This window comes from Phyllostomus hastatus, unplaced genomic scaffold (genome assembly GCF_019186645.2).
Source record: "Phyllostomus hastatus isolate PE091 unplaced genomic scaffold, TTU_PhHast_1.1 phas_scaffold_39, whole genome shotgun sequence".
Lineage (NCBI taxonomy): Eukaryota > Metazoa > Chordata > Mammalia > Chiroptera > Phyllostomidae > Phyllostomus > Phyllostomus hastatus.
The window spans coordinates 8,957,859-8,975,497 of NW_025334028.1; the positions used below are offsets into that span (position 1 = coordinate 8,957,859).

At 46.1% G+C, this 17,639-nt stretch overlaps 1 protein-coding gene across 2 annotated transcripts; it reads right to left on the minus strand.

Annotated features, from left to right (window-relative positions):
* Positions 1-10,733: 10,733 nt before the first annotated feature.
* NKX6-1 (NK6 homeobox 1) lies at positions 10,734-17,032 on the minus strand. 2 transcript variants are annotated; one of them, XM_045819961.1, is made up of 4 exons: positions 16,353-17,032; positions 15,670-15,723; positions 14,477-14,649; positions 10,734-12,322 (listed from the first exon to the last, which is right to left on the minus strand). In XM_045819961.1, exons 1-4 carry the CDS (start codon positions 17,023-17,025, stop codon positions 12,071-12,073), a joined length of 1,152 nt encoding a protein of 383 aa, XP_045675917.1. In that variant the 5' UTR covers positions 17,026-17,032; the 3' UTR covers positions 10,734-12,070. The 2 variants fall into 2 exon arrangements, with proteins under 2 accessions (XP_045675917.1, XP_045675918.1); XM_045819962.1 differs by lacking the exon at positions 15,670-15,723.
* Between the last annotated feature and the right edge of the window lie 607 nt (positions 17,033-17,639).

The following is a 17,639-nucleotide window of genomic DNA, read 5'->3' on the forward strand; positions in this document are numbered from 1 at the left end:
GACGAAATGGTGATGCCCTGTGCTCGCCAACCGAAGCGCGCGTGGGCGTCCGAGGCCCCTCCGGGCCTCCAGGGGTCGCGCTGGACCTCTGTGCGCGCAGCCGGGGCCTGGAGCCCGGGCGCCAGATCAGGTCCGGCCGGAGCTGCAGTGGGCTGCACGGTCAACCGCGGGCCTCCGAGGCTCAGTCTGTGATCTCGAAGCTCAGGCTACAACTCGGGGAGGTAGGGAGGGAACGCAGAGCGGGCTATGCTCGACTCTGGCCTGGGCACTTGAGTTTCATTCATTCCTCAGCTAAAACGCGCGGTCACTTTCCATCAGGGTTGGAAGACAGCTTTGAAGGCCTCCCTTCCAGGGGCGATAGGAGGGGCTTCTCGCGCCCTCGGCTTTCTAGGAGGGATTCAGTCCTAGGGTGGGGATCCCGCCTGCCCCTCCCCAGCGGCAGCTGTGAGTGGGGCCTACGGGCCCCCACCGGGCTTGTGCCTAGCGAGCGGGGCAGAGGCCACGGAGCCTGCCATTTGCCTGGAGTCTGGGGACCGGACCGGCCTCAAGAAAGAGAGAAATGGGGCCAGATGTGGTGACAAGCGTCCTGAATCCTAAACAGACTTCGTTGGTTGGACTCAATAAGGAAATTTGCCAAAAAGCAGAACCAGGACTAGAGAAGGAAATAGGGTGCTTTCACTTCCAAACTCTCGAATTTCCTTGTCATCCCTTAAAGAAAATGGAGAATGTAGTAGGGAAATTATGATGGTGTGTGGAGATGAGTTCCTTGAGCCTCGCCGTACAGTGACAGGATTTTAGCTCAATGCAAACCGTGGAAGAGTCGCGCAGAAAAGAACACGAAAGGAGGGGTCTATAAAGCAAGGGGCAGCTGAACAGCCCTTTCCCCGCACTAGAGGGACCTTCTGTTCCTCTGTGGGTGTGCGCGCTCCCTGGGAAGGAGCCACGTGCGATGCAGGTGTCCGCAGAGGAGCCACCCTGTGGGCTTAAAGCTAAGCTGTCAATAAGCTAGAAAGGCAAACCCATTCTGTGGGTTCTAACGGCTTCAGTCCCGGCCTCGTCCACTCAGCGAGTATCACCTTGAAACTCACCCTACAGACAACGCTCTTGGCCTCCCGTCCCCATGTGCAGTCCTAGAGCCGAGGACTCAGACTTTGCCCACTGAAGAGGGGAGAGAGGACCCAGCCTGAGCCTGTACGTGGGATTCTTCTGTGACGAGACCCTTTCGTAGCAAATGATTTGACTCGGGCAAACAGAGTTTTTAACTCTTCTTCCCATTTAATCAAGATTAATTCCAGTTTGTCTCGTTTTCTTTCCAGGCCCTTTTTGAACCGTGTGGGACTTCTGAGAGTGACCCCACCTTCAGGCCCTGCAGGGAGTCCCCTTTCTCCTCACCTGGGCCGAAATTTCTGGAAGGCCGAAGCCAGGCGCAACCTCTCCAGACATTGGGGAGATCATTTCAGCACTGCCTGTACGTGGAACCGCAGTGTACTTTCCGAACTTCGCCCCTAAGAACAGTTGTCCCGGTTCAGGAAATCTTTCCGCACCAGATGCGAGCCCTCTCGCCCAGAGCAGGCCGAGTTTCCTCATTCTCTGCTGTTATGCAGACTCCGCTCTTTAAAGAGGACCGCCTTTGTGCCAGTATTACACGAGACACCGCCTGCGGGAAACAGACCCTTGAAAGGGAAGCGAGTTTTCTGCCCGGCTGAATAAGGCCAGGTAAAATAAGAGAACTCGGACTTTGGCTGTGGAACTGAGATCCACGTGGACCACCACAACACTCCCGGGTGAAGGACGCCCCGATTTTGAGGGAGCGAAGGCACAGCACACGGCGGCCCTAGCTCCTAAGGGACAGTGGGGTAGCCGTCGCTGTACAGAAGAAAAGGCGTTGAAAGATGAAACCTTGACAAGTGGAAGACCGTGTACTCTTTGGGGAAAGGGGAAGTATTGCTAGTTTTATCATCCTATTTAAGAGGACTGAGGTCCCTTATCCATTCCTCCTGCCTTCTTCAACCCTAGATTTGTTCATGACCCTCTCTCTGGGGATGGGGGTGGGGTGACATGTTTTTGAAACCTTGTTGAAAATAGAAGAGGTCATTAACAGTTGCCTTTTACAGAGACTAATTGGGAAGAGAAAACAAAGACAAGAACTTTTCCCTGATGTTCTAGTGGCAAGGAAAGGGAGTGGACTAAAGAATATAGATTAAACCTTGGCCAACAAGTAAAGGGGAACTTGACTCCAGCCCCACCATTAGATACCTGCTACAATCTCTGTGGCAGGCTTCTCAGACCTCACACAGCCTCCAACAATTGGGTCACCATAAAGGATCTCTGAAGATGCACAGGTCTCTCCACAATGCATCCAGATTTTTTAGGTACTGAGAGTAGCAGGAGACAGACATGGAGGGTGGGCAAGGGAAATGCTTCCAATTCTTAGAAATAGAATCCTGTAACAGGAAGAAAGCCCAGTTAAAACATGTAGCAGTTAGTTGTATTAATTTACATCATCTCAAATTTTTGTCCCAAAGAAAACATTGCTGGAAATCTAAGTTCCATATTGAAGACTCTCTAATGGGATCAGTGAAAGAGACATGAATCTCAGCTGCAATGAGTATTTTAAATAGCCAGTAAGTCCTCCTCTTACTTATTTATTGCTTTATTCATAATTATAACCCACGTGCCTTGGAGAGTGACACACAGTACTACAAATGATGATTATGCTGAAGATTTTATTTCAAAGTAACTATGTTGTGAAGTGATATATGAATTTATTATAAACCTTTACTTGATCTTCCACTTCACCCAGAGAAAATCTTTACATTGAATTCACCCATTTGCTACTTAAGCTGTGCATAGTTGTTTTTACAGTAATTCATCAGATGTTCACATATATACTCAGAATTAGAAGAGACTCGTTATAGCCTCCAAGCTTGGAAAAGGGAAATGGTTGCACTAAATATTTGTAATTTTCTTTAAAACCTTCATGAGAATGCAGTTCATTGTATGGTGTGTGTGTGTGTGTGTGTGCACTTTAAAGAAATATTAATTGAATAACTTCTATGTGCCAGACACCATGCAATGTCCTGGGGATGCAACAGTAAACAAGGAGCATACAGTCCTGTGCCCTTGCAGTCTGACTATTTTGAGTTTCAGATGCAACTCTATCCAAACTGTCACCACTCTGGCACTGAGCCACTATACCAAAAGGAGAAGAGTGGGAAGAGAAGGGAGGGGGGAGAGAGGGAGGCAGAAGTGAGGGAAGGAGGCAGGCAGGCAAGCAAACTGTCCACCTGGAAACCATCATTATCCTCCCAAGTAGAGCATGGATCCCTGGCTGACGGAGTCACCTTAAGTATGCTGAAAGTGAGGTCCCTTGAAGTCATCAACCTCTGCCTTCCTCCTTATCTCATGGAGATTAATGACAATGTGCTGATTTCATGTTTTCATTTGAAGTCCTTTTTCTCTTCTCAATCACCTGTATCAGAATACCTATGCAGGCAGTGGGATTGCTTCTTACACCAGAGGTAACGAAGCCCAAATCTTCAACTGTATTTGCTGTTTTTACTGATTCCATGGTGCACTGGCTCCTCTTTGCTTCTGCTGTATTGTGAGGAGTGTGCAAAAGTTAAGTAGACAAGCCAGGTAGAGAAGCCTTCTGCCCATCAACTTCAATTGGCAAGTACGTAATACCCAAGCTCACACTGGAAGGAGCAAGGTCTACAGGAGCTTTCCTCTTAATCAAGAATGAGCTCTCCTGACTTTTTTTTAGGAGTTTGCTGCCTCCCTTTCTTCCTTCATTCCAAAAAGTCAATCACATATCACTCACTGCTTCTCTCCTGCCTACTTGCCCCTTGACTCTCTTGGAAACAAAGTCATGTTTCTATTTATCAAAGGAAAGTTAAAGGGAGAAATTCCAAACCGCAGTCCTAACTCTAAATCTAGGATTTCTTCACTCCTTTATACCTTTTTTCTTTCTCTGGGTTTTTTTCTCTCAGCTTTCCTAGCATCCAACCAACTAGAGTAAAGTTGGAAGTGTGTTTGTGGCCATGTTCTATGGGGACATAAATAATACTGTCCTGTGAAGCCAGATCCAGGTTCTTTCTATTTCTGAAATTTCTAATGGGAGAAAAACAGAATGACATGCTTAGCCAAAATATACTTCCCTAGTACAGGATACAGTCATCACCTCACACATTGGTGTGCTGCTTTATATTTTATGAAGGCCTTTTGCTTTTGAGTTTCACAACAACTTTGTGAAGCAGGAATTATTATTAAGATAATTTTATAGATAAGGAAATGAAAGATTATCCAAGTTAAGTTACTTGCCCAAGTTACCAGCAAGAAATGGAAACCAGCTCTAGAATGCAAGTTTTCTGACCTTAATGAAGTTAACCAGTGCTCCCTTCACACAACATGGGATCATCCTGTTATCATTTTCAAATGACTAAGTAATCATGAAAAATGCCTTCCTCAAGAGTCTTTACCCTCAATGTGTAGGAGACTATTCTGTGTGGCGTGGGCCCAGCTCCCACTCAGAGATGTACAAGGACCCACACCCACGGAATGGTTCTCCTGTGGGAAATCAGGCCTACAATGTACCTAGGCCACTTTGAGACTTGCTTTTGCTAAAATTTCCTCACCCTCATTTGAGGCAGCAAACGTTTGCTGCAAACTAACTTCCTAAAATCCATGCTAAACTTTCTAAGGATGAGTGTAACCCAGTTCAACTACTTTTCCCTTTTCATTTGCAAATATCCTTCCTCTGTGATGTGATTAGCGGGCTCTGCTCCTTTGTTTTCTGTAAAAGGTAACCACCTAAAGTGAACCTGTGCATAGTAAATGAGGACCATCATGTAAGGTGCCCAGAAAAAGAAATAACGGCCTGTCATGGCGGAGGCCGCGGCTTTTGCTTCCCTTGGGAGAAAAGCCATGCTTGCCCTTTTCCTCCACAGGACTCAGTAGTCCATGTGAATGTCTCATGCCTCATCCACAATGTGGCGGACCCCATGAGCCGGGGTCTCCATTATCAATGCACAGCTCTTTATCCAGAGAACAAAAGTAAGGTGTTAGATACTGTATCAGTTGTCTATGCTATGTAACAAATTACCCCAAATGTAATGGCTTAAAATAAACACTGATTATCTCACACAGTTGCTGTGGATCAGGAAGTCTGGAGAGTTGGAAACCTGAGTGATTCTGCCTCAGGGTCTCTCATAAGGTTTCAGTCAAGACTTGGCCAGGGCTGCAGTCACATGAAGGCTTGCAGAGTTGACTTACACTCCTTGCAAATTAGGACTGATTGTTGGCAGAGGCCTTGATTTCTCACCAAACAGACCTATGTCCCTATAAGGCTACTTGAGTGTCCTCACAACATGGCAGCTGACTTCTCCCACACTGAGCGATCCAAGAGAGCTAGCAAGGAGAAAGCCACAATGCCTTTCATGACCCAGTCACACACTATTACCTCTAGTGAATGCATGTAATGAAGTCACTATATATAGCCATATTCAAAAAGAGGGATATTAGGCTCCATCTTTTAAAGGAATATCAAAGACATTTTGGAAACATTTGAAAACCACCACAAGTAGTTAAGCATTAAGTTTCATATAAAAAAAAGCACTCTCAAGGAATTTAATTATCCCAACAACCCTATGAAATAGGTACAATTATCATCTTTATTTTACAGATGAGAAGATGAGGCACAAAGGTAGAGTCATTTGTCCAAAATCACATAACCAGTCAGTGATAGATCAAATAATCTGGCTCCACAGTCCTGCTCTCCAAGCTGTAAGATCTCCTGATTCTGGCAAAGACAAAAGATTTCTCAAATCTACTCATTCACTTGGAACTTTTCAGTTTTGGAAGAAAGTTAGACAAATCATTACAGACCAAGTAAACAGCACAGAAAGGGAAGAAGACAAACCCAAGGAGGAGAAAAGGTTACAAAATTGTTTTCAAGATCTGAGCCACTGCTTCATGCCCAAGGGTCAAAGCTGTTGACGATGACTAGCAGAATCACTAAAAACCCGCATATGGGGCTCAGATTGGAGGCATGAAAACTTATTGGATGCCCTTTGTTTGAAGGCAATTAGACCATCTGATAATAACTAAGTTAATGAATTTTCAGCAACCTTGCCTTTCCGTGGTCTGTACAAAGAAATTGGTCCCAAACAACTTATTGATAACTGATAGTTTTCCATAACTTATGTACCTCCCAAAATAAAACTATATTATATAACTATGTTGGTTTTCCTCCTCAATTTGATATATTTGTCTCCATTGTAATAACTAAATGTGTAACATAATTATAACTTGACATTTCTTTTGGCTTTGCCAAGGTAGGCATAGACAATAGCATTAGATAGGGGGTAGACTCCTCTATGACAATTATGTGCACCTATATAAATCATGTGTTAAAAACTCTTTCCCTAGAATGAAGGAGGGATCCATCTTTGAATATATCTTCCCCCCAACTAGCCATGATCATGCAAAGTATACTAAAATAGAAGCTCTGGATGAGGCTTGTACTTCAGAATTCTGGTCAGGCTCCAGAAGATACTAAATCCACAGAAATACAATTTCACTTATATGTCAAACACAACAAAAAATAAAATGAACAAACAAGCAAAACAGAAACAAACTCACAGATACAGAGAACAAATTGATTGTTGACAGACTGATGGGGAGGGTGGGAGTTAAAGAGATGGATGAAAAGGTAAAATGTATTAAGAAGTACATATTGCAGTAATAAAAATAGTCATGGAAATGTGAAGTTCAGCACAGAGAATATAGTCAATAATATTGTAATAACTATGTTATGGTGTCACATGGGTACTAGATTTATCAGGTATATCACTTTGTAAGGTATATAAATATCTAACCACTATGTTGTACAGCTGAAACTAATCTAATATTGTATGTCAACTCAATTTTAGAATAACTTTTAGAATAAATAACACTACAAAGACAGTATGCTCTACTTTTAAAATCTTTAAGTATAATATTCCATGGAAATGTCTGGTTGAGGTGGAGAACACATGATGCATATCTAGACATTTCATCTTGGGGTTTTTGATCTATTGGACCAACATGGAAGACAAGAGTGAACTGAGACTCTCAGTTAAACTTGCAGTCAATCCATGGAATGCCAAAGGCTAAAATTCAGGGAAATACCCCATCTCTTTGGTCATCTTGCTCACATCATCACTCCATTTTCCAGTCAAGCTTTACATTTATTTGGAGGGGGGGTTATATTATTGTTTTCTGCAGATCTTAAGAAGGACTACAGGGAGAATGAATTTCTATGTTAAGATCTCAGTGCAAATACTAGAGAACAAGATGCACAATTTCTTGTCAATAAAGGAAATGTACTGAGAAACTGGCCTTTCAAAAAGAGTCACACTGTGGAAGGGAGGAGTACTTTTTTGGAGTATTTGTGTGTGCATTAAGAAGGACGAAATCTAGTGCAGAGAAAGCTATTCAAATTAGCCTAAAATAGAGTATATAGATGAAATCTACAACTTCTGTTGTTATTATATGATCCTATTGTCAGTGACTACAAAATAAGTCACAGTGTCTTTAAGCTATTAGTTCTAGGCGCTCCCAAGCAGAATTTCACCTCTCTTGTGTGTGTGCATGTCCCTCCCAGATGATGACCAACTTAAAGGACAGGCCAGTGTGAATCTACTCAAGTTGGTACTGATCTAATAACATTCTCAAATACCTGATATCAAACTCTAAATGGTTTAAAATGCACTTTCAGACTCCATTGTCTAGGATAGTATTTCCAAGAAGAGTTGGCCTTCAGTCCAAACTGCTTACACACTGAGCAATGAAAAAATACACATTTCTTCTTTTTCCAGAGAAGAATGAGTAATTTTCAGTTGCTCCTCTTCCCACTGTCTCCCAGAAAGGTAAAGGGACATAGATTATAGTGTTTACAAGCTTGGAAAGATGCTCGATAAACCACAGCTTCTGGGAAAGAAGGTGTATAGCTTTAAGTTTCAGGATCCTCTGAATGTCAACCAAAGAAAAGGTTAACCACCAATTAGAACTGAGCTTGGACTGTGGGGTCTGGGAAGACATCAGAGTAGGAAGCTGCACATTGTGAATGCTGCTGGGCCAGGCAAGAGACACACACACATGGCCCTTTCCTTTTACTCTACAGTCCTCACCCAACCTCCTTTTTAGGAAAGATATACACACACACAGTAAAACAAAAATTAAAAATTAAAAAACAGGCATTTTTACCCTTCCTTCATCACACACACACACATCTTGTTTTTCCCCTTTTGTTTTCCGTGTTGACATTTTGCTGCCTGTAAGTATTTTTTAAAGTAATGGTTGAGTGCGAGGGGGCTTGAATCGGTAAAGGTGGTGAAAAGGTACAAATTATCTGGTGATGTCTTGTGTAGGATTGTCACTATAGTTAACAATACTGTACATATATTAGAAATTTCCTAAGAGAGTAGATCTTTAAAGTTCTCATTATAAAGAAAAATTTATAGCTGTTAACTAAACTTATTGTGATAATCATTTCACAATACATACACATAATATATCAAATCATTATGCGGTACATCTTGAACTAATACAATGTTATATCAATTATACTTTAAAACTCAAAAAAATTAAAAATGAAAGCAGTGGTCCATCGGGTCATTTGCTGTTATTTTTTTTGTTTTAAAATTATGACCCCTTTATCTATAAAGACTGGCTGACAGCCTTAATCATATGCTTATGGCTGGTTAATGCCATAAAAATTTTGAGCCAAAATGAAAAATGATTCTTACTCTCCCTTACTTGAGCTACATACAATGTTTCCTCAGCTTCCCCATCATGCTAACTCTTGTGAAAAACATCCTTCAGAACTAAACCAAACCAACCAGGATAAAGGGACACCTAAGAAAAGTATCTCCCACCCACTTCTACCTCACTCCCAGTTTTATGGGGCCAGCTGCAACTGGTGGCCAGCTGGAATCCTGGGTGGAAGTAAATTAACTGGAAACCTCAAGTCACTGCTGCAGTCAACTGGAAAAAAGGAGTGAATGCCAGTGCAGTATGGTCCCAGAGCCCAACTCAGGCTGCTGCCCACACAACTCAGAGCACTTCAGTGCCCAGACTGGCAATCATGCAGACTCTGTCTGCCCTCTGTGTACTGGCCTGCAGGGTGGAGGCCAGGGCACCAGCATTTATATTCCTCAGATATGTATCTAAAGGTAAAGGTGAACAGTACAGAGGGAATTTTTACTAAAGGAATCAGAAGAGGTGTTGTTGCACATTTCTAACTTGAAATAAATACTCTAACTTTATTTACTTGAGAAAAAGCTTTAATCTCAGTTCCAAGTTTTCTATGAATGACACTACTATATTACTGCTAACAACAATTATAGTAATAATAGTTATTATTCCAAAAGTAGCATTCCTAACTACATTGTGAATTTTTCACAATTACATTGTGAAATTAAAAAAAAAAGTCATTTGGCTTTTCAAAGCAGAAGAAAGGTGAGTGAAAGTTAATAAAGTAAATGAAAGACTTCCATTTTTGGCAAATTAATAAAATTAAAGTGAAATATCAGGCTGGTAAACTTGCTCTTTCCCAGATTCTTTCATAGAGAGAGGGAGAGAGGAGGACAGGAAGAGAGGAGAAGAAAGGAGGAATAAAGGAAGGAAGGAAATTAGTTCTTAACATTCACAGCTAAGATTTAAATTATATCACCGCAGCAGAGCAAAGCCTCTTTTGAAATAGCCTCTCTATAGGGCACAGACTTTAGTCTTGCTAAGAACACAGAAATTTTAAAGTCTGTTTATTGGGAACTTTACAGGTAACCTAGAGAACAGAAATAAGGAAGATTTGCATCCTTTATTTCCACTAAACAATGCCATCAGGAATATATTTTACAATAATTTCCTTCAGGCAGTTTCATTCTCAGTTTTCATGATTTTATTCCAAGTTTTTACAATGTTTTTAAAAATTATTTTCAAGATGAACAAAACAGGTCCACACTTTACTGAACACTAGCCTGAAGAATCTACTGAGTTCTATTGATTTTTCTGTCTTTGAACACAAGCTCATTAACCTGAAACACTAAAGAAGTAACTATATTTCACTGAACTTAAAATTGAGGGTCTAAAAACTAAGGATCCCAAGAAAGTGATACCTCCCTCTCCCTGGGATTCCTAGTTCTCTCTCTCTCTCTCTCTCTTTCTCTCTCTCTCTTATGCAAATTTATCTGTAGAAGACTTTGTATTGCTTCCTTAGTCCTACAGCTTTCACATTAGTTAGAAGAAGCTTTCTTTAAATTCATCCTTTGTAATTGTAATGGTTAGCAAAATCAGAGTTCCTGTCTTTCCAACTTCTGCATTATTGCAAGCTATAGCTTGCAAAATGTTAGCATCAAACAGCAGTTGCTGCTGGGTCATCAAGCTTCGCTGCCTCCTCTAAGCTAAGAGATCTAGGCTTGCCTGAGGAGCTACCTTGGATATATGGAAATGAGGTCTTCCCAAAACTCCCCAGGGACTTCCTTGCAAAAGAAAAAGCCATCAGGAAAAAAATTAGACAACACAGACATCAGATCAGTGTTTGAGACAAGTTTCTACAAGAAGCCCTATGAGTGAGTCTGCATTTCCCACTTACCAATCCAAGAGAATGAGAGATATGATGCCAGTCTTTAATAATAATAATAATAACAACAACAACAACAACAATGCAACTATTTTTATCCAAGAAACCAGTGTAAGATTTTTGTGGTCTTGACTTTTATTTGAAATCTCTGATGAGATCAGATTATCTGTACCCTTTCATTCAAGGCAACAGACATCTTCAAACATTTTTTTAATTTGATTTATCCTTTGAAACAAAGTGCATTACATTTAACTGGTCTTGCGGGGGAGGGGTGTCTTTTCTCTTTACAAACCAAATTTCTTATATAAATTAATAAAAATTAAAGATGCTAATATATCACCGTTATCAGCTTTAAAAAGAAAACAATTTACATAGTCTGTAGTATTCTTATCATACAAAACACTTCAAATTCAATTATAGCAACTAAATGGATTTTTATGTTTCTGACCCAGAGCAGTTGTAACGATTCCCACCATCTACTTTAACACGCATTTTTATCAGAAAGGAGTTAAATTAAATACAAGCTATGTAGCCCCTCCCTTCCCAATACTTTCTTTAAATCACTAATAAATAGCAACAAACGACTGTGCAATTTCAGAGAGGAACCCCCTTTCCTAGTTCCACGTCTTCTACTTTAAGTCCTGGAGGCAAAGAGGCTGGAGGCGGGAGGGGGACCAGGGGTGGTCGGGAAAATCGAGAAGGGACGAGGGGGAAATGAGATACTAAAAACCCAAACCCGGCAGAGTAGCTGCAGAGGGAAGCTGAGGATATTCTTTTCTATGCTTCTCCAATGACGTTCAAAATAAAAGGGGAACGTGTGGTTTGAACAGCTCTTAAAAGGGATAGAGAGAAGGAAGGATGTCCATCTTTTTATACCAAATTCCAAAAAAGCGTTTTACATTTTAAATATTAACAATAAAGTAATTTCTAGTCAGTGTGACTCACGATTTATTTACAAAGGGCCTTCAACAGGTTACTTTAGTCCACACAGCAGTTTGTAGGGGAGAGAGAAACGTCCCTCTTCCCATCTGAGGCGGCTGCCCGCACGCCTAGCTCCGAGGTCCCCAGCACAGTGGATGTCCATCCTTCGAAAAGCCTTCCCTGAGCCCCCACCCCCGTCCCTGCCAAGCGCTGGGGCCTGGACACGTGAGTGGGCAGGGATGGAGGCCGCTCCCACCGCGGGGTGCGGGGTGCGGGGTCAGGGTACCCAGCGGGCCTGGGAGAGGGGTCCAGATGCTAGCTTCAGTTGCGTTCTTGACGCATCGCATTTCGTTGTCTTTTCTGCCTTCTCACCAACCCCGAGTCTCTCCTCCCCTCCTCCCTCAACTTCTAGGTTAAAAAAATAGATATGTACATCTCAAAATAGCAAAGGGCCCCGCAGGCGGGGCGGGAAGGCAGGGCTCGCGAACTCGCGGCCCCACGGCCCCGGCGGCAGCAGGGCCGTGGCTCTCAGGACGCGCCGTCCGTCTCGGACCCGTGCAGCAGGAGGCCACCGCCCCCGGACTTGTGCTTCTTCAGCAGCTGCGTGATTTTCTCGTCGTCCGAGTTGGGATCCAAGGGCTTGTTGTAGTCGTCGTCCTCCTCCTCGTTCTCCGAAGCCCCCTTGAGCCGCTCAGTCTCCGAGTCTTGCTTCTTCTTGGCGGTGGCCATCTCCGCCGCGTGCTTCTTCCTCCACTTGGTCCGGCGGTTCTGGAACCAGACCTGCGGGCCGATCCCGGGGAGGAGAGGGGAAACAAAGGCGGCAGGAATTTAAAATGAGCAGATCCAAGCAGTGCTACTTCTCCCATATCCCGCGCGGACGCTCCTGCGGGGCCCCTGATGGCTTGCACCCTCCCTCAAAGATCTTGCAGGTCTGAGCCGTCAAAGTCAGTCTCAAAAGCCCCAGGTTCCTCTGAGTCAGGCGCGCCAACAAACGGACTGCTGTTGCCATGGCGATACTAACACAACTGTATTAAGGTTGTCTGTGAGCCATTTCTCAGAAGAGAAAAAACTTGGAAATGTAAAATGAATGTCCCTAAAAATAAGTGCACTTTCTTACTTTCTAGTTTAAAGTGGAAAAGTTTTCTCCTTTCAGAGCTGTCCCATAATGACTGTGATTTTATTCGTTATTTACTTTCTTAGATTAAGATATTCCAAATAACCTAAGTGTGCTGGCACTCTAGTGTGATTTGTGGGACAAGGCAGAGCATTTGTCCTCCCCCTCTTACCTCCCTTCTCCCCTTCACTTTTGGATCTGTGTCTGTTTCACTTGTCTCAGGTCTGAATATACACAAACATGTTAGTTAAAAAAAAAAAAACTCCCCATTTACACTAGCAATCATGTAGTTTTTTTTAATTTGCTAAAACTGAAACCTCAAATCACTAATAATAAGCCAACATAAATGCATGAACATTTAATAGTTCAGTCAAAATCATCACAGTGGAGTGTGTGTGTGTCTGGTTTAATGTTTTGCATAAAATGAAAGTCAAGGTTAGAGCTTTCATCAGTTATTTTTTTTAAATAAAATGTTGCCAGTTACATTACTTCCCACTATTAACATGCCTAGTCTTTGAAATATTATTTTAACATTGTTCTTCCCCAATGCATTTATTTTATATAAAAACATTTTAAACCTATTCACCATGTTTGACACCATACTTGATATACATATTTAAAGCATCAGCAATGAACAGCCAAACATATTGTATGATCCTCTCTTTATGCTTCTCAGCCATTTTCTCATTCATTATATATTTAACTAGAGAATCATCAGATTGTTATGAAAATGATTTTGATTTTCCTTATACAGCTATAATAATTCACTTCAAGCCATGCGGACATATTCACAGTGACAAATGAAGACCTCCAGATCACAGTGGCAGGCTCTGTACCAGTCGTTGCAAAAATAATTCTAACTGTGATGGTGTCCTAGTGGTCACACACAAAATCACTCCTGAAGTGTATTTCATGATGTGTGTCCGAGGGGAAACACACTCTAACCAGCAGGCACAGCTAACAGTTACTCCTACTTAAAGAGCAACAACATTACTAATGAAAACAGACATATACAAACACACACCCCAAAACCCAAATACAATGAATGAAAAAGAGGATCAAAAGAAAATATTGGAAATATAAGAAGCCACTAGATTTAATTAACCTAGCTGGATCCCTTTATTTTTCAAGAAAGGATTTCTAAAATTTGAATCCCTGGAAATATGCTATACAACTCAATTATAACCTAAGTGACATTTTAAATTTAAGTTGTTGTAAACAGTAAAATATCTTACATGTATTGATAAACTTATTTAAAAGAATTCAATTGCGTAATAAGGCAATAATCCTATCAATTCATTTTAAAAATTACTATGCGAAAGTGATTGTCTTCAGCTAAACTAAAAGCAGATTCATCCATGCTAAGTGGTTGTTACATCCTGTGGATTTATGTTTTTAAACCTGCAAGTTACTATACAGTAGCATTATAATGATTAGCTAAACTACATCAGGAAATTATATAATTAGTGAAGCCTGAATTACCAAACAAAAGCCTGAATATCTTTACAAATAGAATAAATATAAGCTATCTAACTGGTCTTATCTATTGTCGGGGCTGATATTTCGGTAATGCTTTTTACTCTCTAATAATCATGGGTTTCCCCAGCACATGCTGCTATCTAGATTAACCTAATTTCAAAGGAGGGGGCTTTATTCCTTTTGTTCAGCAACAGTTTGCCCGGCCCGGAGATCCCAGAGCCTTTACCGCTCGCCCTTCACTGACCCCACCTGCTCCGCAGACCCCTCAGACTCGCACCTCAAGAAGTTGTTTGTCAGACGAGGGGAGGAGCACTAACCCCTGAGCTGCGAGATCCACTCACCTTGACCTGACTCTCCGTCATCCCCAAAGAGTAGGCCAAGCGAGCCCTCTCGGGCCCCGCCAAGTATTTCGTTTGCTCGAAAGTCTTCTCCAGGGCGAAGATCTGCTGGCCGGAGAACGTAGGTCTCGTGTGTTTTCTCTTCCCGTCTTTGTCCAACAAAATGGATCCTTGATCTGCGAGGACAAATAAACAAAGGCAGCGGAAAAACAATCGGTTGCAAGCGGCTCCACCAAAACGAAACTAACTCACAAAACAAATGTTTGGTGGGAAAGAAAAGCTTATTCGGCGGCGGGCTCTAAAAGTGTCGAGGCGCTTCCAGTCCCACCGCGCCTTGCTGCCTTTTGATGCGACCTGTGCTTCGAAAGCTGGGTGTGTTTGGAGCAACAGTAAATAACCTTCTGCCTAACACCTGTGTCAGGTAGTCGGGCACCACGTCGCTGAAGTTTCCAGAAGCCCAGCAGTCAGGCCCCAGTGAGCAGAGAGGGGCGCGGGGAAAGGCCGCTGGGCCCGGACCCTTGGCGTGAGGATGACTACTTTCTTGCCTTGAACGCTTCCCTAACCTGTGTCCGCACAACAATGGGCGCCTTGGTTTTTGCATACAAGCGAGCGAAACCTTCCGCAAGTCCAACGCCGCTGGGCTGAGCGGGAGGAGGCGCCGCCTTTGTTGGCGGCCCCAACATGGCCAGCAAAAAACGCGCACAATAGCGTCCCCGCACCCTCACCCGCGCGGGCCGCCCTCCTCCCCGGCTTCCCACGGGAGCCTCCGCTGGCTCCCGAAACTTCTCTCGGTTAGCGCCGCTCAGCTACACGAAAGCAGTCGGCAGACGTACAGGAAACTTAGGGGACTCGGTTAAAAGCAAAGAACTGAGCGAGAAAAGGACCCGGGGCTCGGCCCTGGACACCACCTGAGAGGCTGGGAAACTCCAGGGCGTGGTTGCCAACTACACAGACTGGAGGGATCCTGGGGCAACCGAGTTGGTCTCGAGCAAGGTTCCTGCGAGGTGTTGCATTCCCCTGGTCCTTGTCCCGTCATCTCTTTTCTCCTCGGGTTCTTTCTTGTGTTAGCTCGAAGAGGGACACCACACCCTTCGCTATGCGTGGGCCCAAGGAGTAGCAACCCTCTGGGGCCAAGGCGGGTGGGGAAAAGCGAGGGACAAGCGGTGGAGAGCGGCCCGAAGTGAGGGTGCGCTTACCCTCTTCCGCAGGCCATGGGCCTGTCTTCAACGGGTTCATGCCGGCCGAGTGTACTGGGGGGAGTAGGGACGAAGAAGTGAGGTGGGGACACCCTGGGCTGAGATGTACGTGCAAATACACGCGCCTCGGCTCACGGCTGTGGAGGGCTCGCGGCTGCCGGTCCCCACCGGTGCCCACCGGTCCCCATAGAAGAAACCAGTAAGAATGGCGAAGGCGGAGTGGAGGCCTGGACAACAGGCAGGAGCGGGGAAAGTAGGGGTGCAGGTGGAGCTCAGTGGCCTGTCCTGCACTCCCACCTCTTTAACCCAGGGCTGGCCTGAGGTTCCGGCCGAGCTGTTCCCGGAGCAACCCGGGCCTCAGACGATACACACACACACACACACACACACACACACACACACACACGCCCCGCACCGCGGTGCGCTGCACGCGGACGCGTGCTCACCCTCTCCGCGAGGCGTGCCCAAGGCTGCGGGAGAGGCAGGCGCTTGGACGCAAGCGCGGGAGCTCAGGAAGGAGAGAGTCCCTGGCTGGATACCCTGGCCTGGCAGCCTAAACTGTGCGGTCCTGGCGTTGCCAAACTACTGGGGAGGCGAGAGCGAGGACCGATTCTCAACCACCAGAGGTCCTGACCCGAGAGCTGGCAAAATGCGCTCTACTGGGCGCGGGCGATCGTACTCACGAGGGGTGCAGGCCAGGCGCGCGTCCCTCCAGGGCGGACTCTGCATCACTCCCGGCCAGAAGATGGGCGTCCGGCCGGGCAGCTCGGCTAGTGGCTTGGGGTACCGGCCCACGGCGGCCACGGCTGCGGCACTGGGGCTGAAGTAGAGCCCGGGCGGCGGCGGCGGCGGGCTCAGGCTGCTGAAGCGGGGCAGGCCGGCCAGCAGCCCCGCTGGGGACGAGGCGGCGGCCGCAGCTGCAGCCGCTGCAGCCGCCGCGGCGGAAGCTGAAGAAGCGGAGGTGGACGAGGAAGAGGAGGAGGAGGAGGAACCCGAGGGCGAGGCGGAGGGCAAGGCGGCCCCTGAGCCCACGGGCATGGAGGGCCGGCTCAGGATGTCGTTGATGCCGTGTGGGGTGGCGGCCGAGAGCTGCTGCGGGGGGCTGCCCAGGGAAGAGAGCCCCCCCGCGGCCGGGGGCTTCAGGCCGCCCGGGTTGTGGGCGCCCAAAGGCGGGGAGGGCGACGACGAGGAGGAGGAGGAGGAGGAAGAGGAGGGGGGACCGGCGGGCAGCGGGGGGTACGCGGCGGGGTAGAGCGGGGTCTTCATTTCGGCCATGCTGTGGAGGGCGGCCAGGGGCGGGCTGCTGAGCAGGAACGCGCTCTGCCGAGTGCCCTCCATCGCCCCCACCGCTAACATCCCACGGCCGGGCCGCAGCCCGCAGCCACGAAGCGAGGGCGCCGGCCGGTGCCCCCGGCGGGGCTCAGGGGAGGCAGAAGCGCAGAGGGCGCGAGCGAGGAGCCGCTCCACGCACCCGGAGGCGACCTGCCCGCTGGGCCGAGAACGCTGCCGCCGAGAGTTGCTCTCGGAGCTGCGCTAACGAAACGAACAAACGCGCCACTCGAGAGGCGGCGGCTCTCCGAGACCTGCGGGCGTCCGGGCGGGTTTGGCTGTCCGTCCACTCCTGGACTCTGTCGCGGTCTCTTCGCTCTTCCTCACTTTGCCCCGCCGCTCAAAGCGCGCTACTTCTCAGCTTCTCCCCCCGGGAAATAAGCAAAACAAACCCACGCCGGCCCCAGAGAGTTTGTAACAAAGTTAAGAGTCACCAAATAGGCACTTCGATGTTGGGGGCGGGCTGGCTTTCGTTAGAGACGTTCAAAGGACGCCGGGTTCCGCCCGAGGAGCTCCTCTAATCTCCCTCGGAAGCCCCGCTCCTTCGGTCGCGAGGCCGCGGCGCTCTCGGCGCTCGCCCGAGCGCAACCAGCCCGCGGGCGGACCTCGCCTCTGGGCGCTTCCTCCGCCGGCCAGAAGCG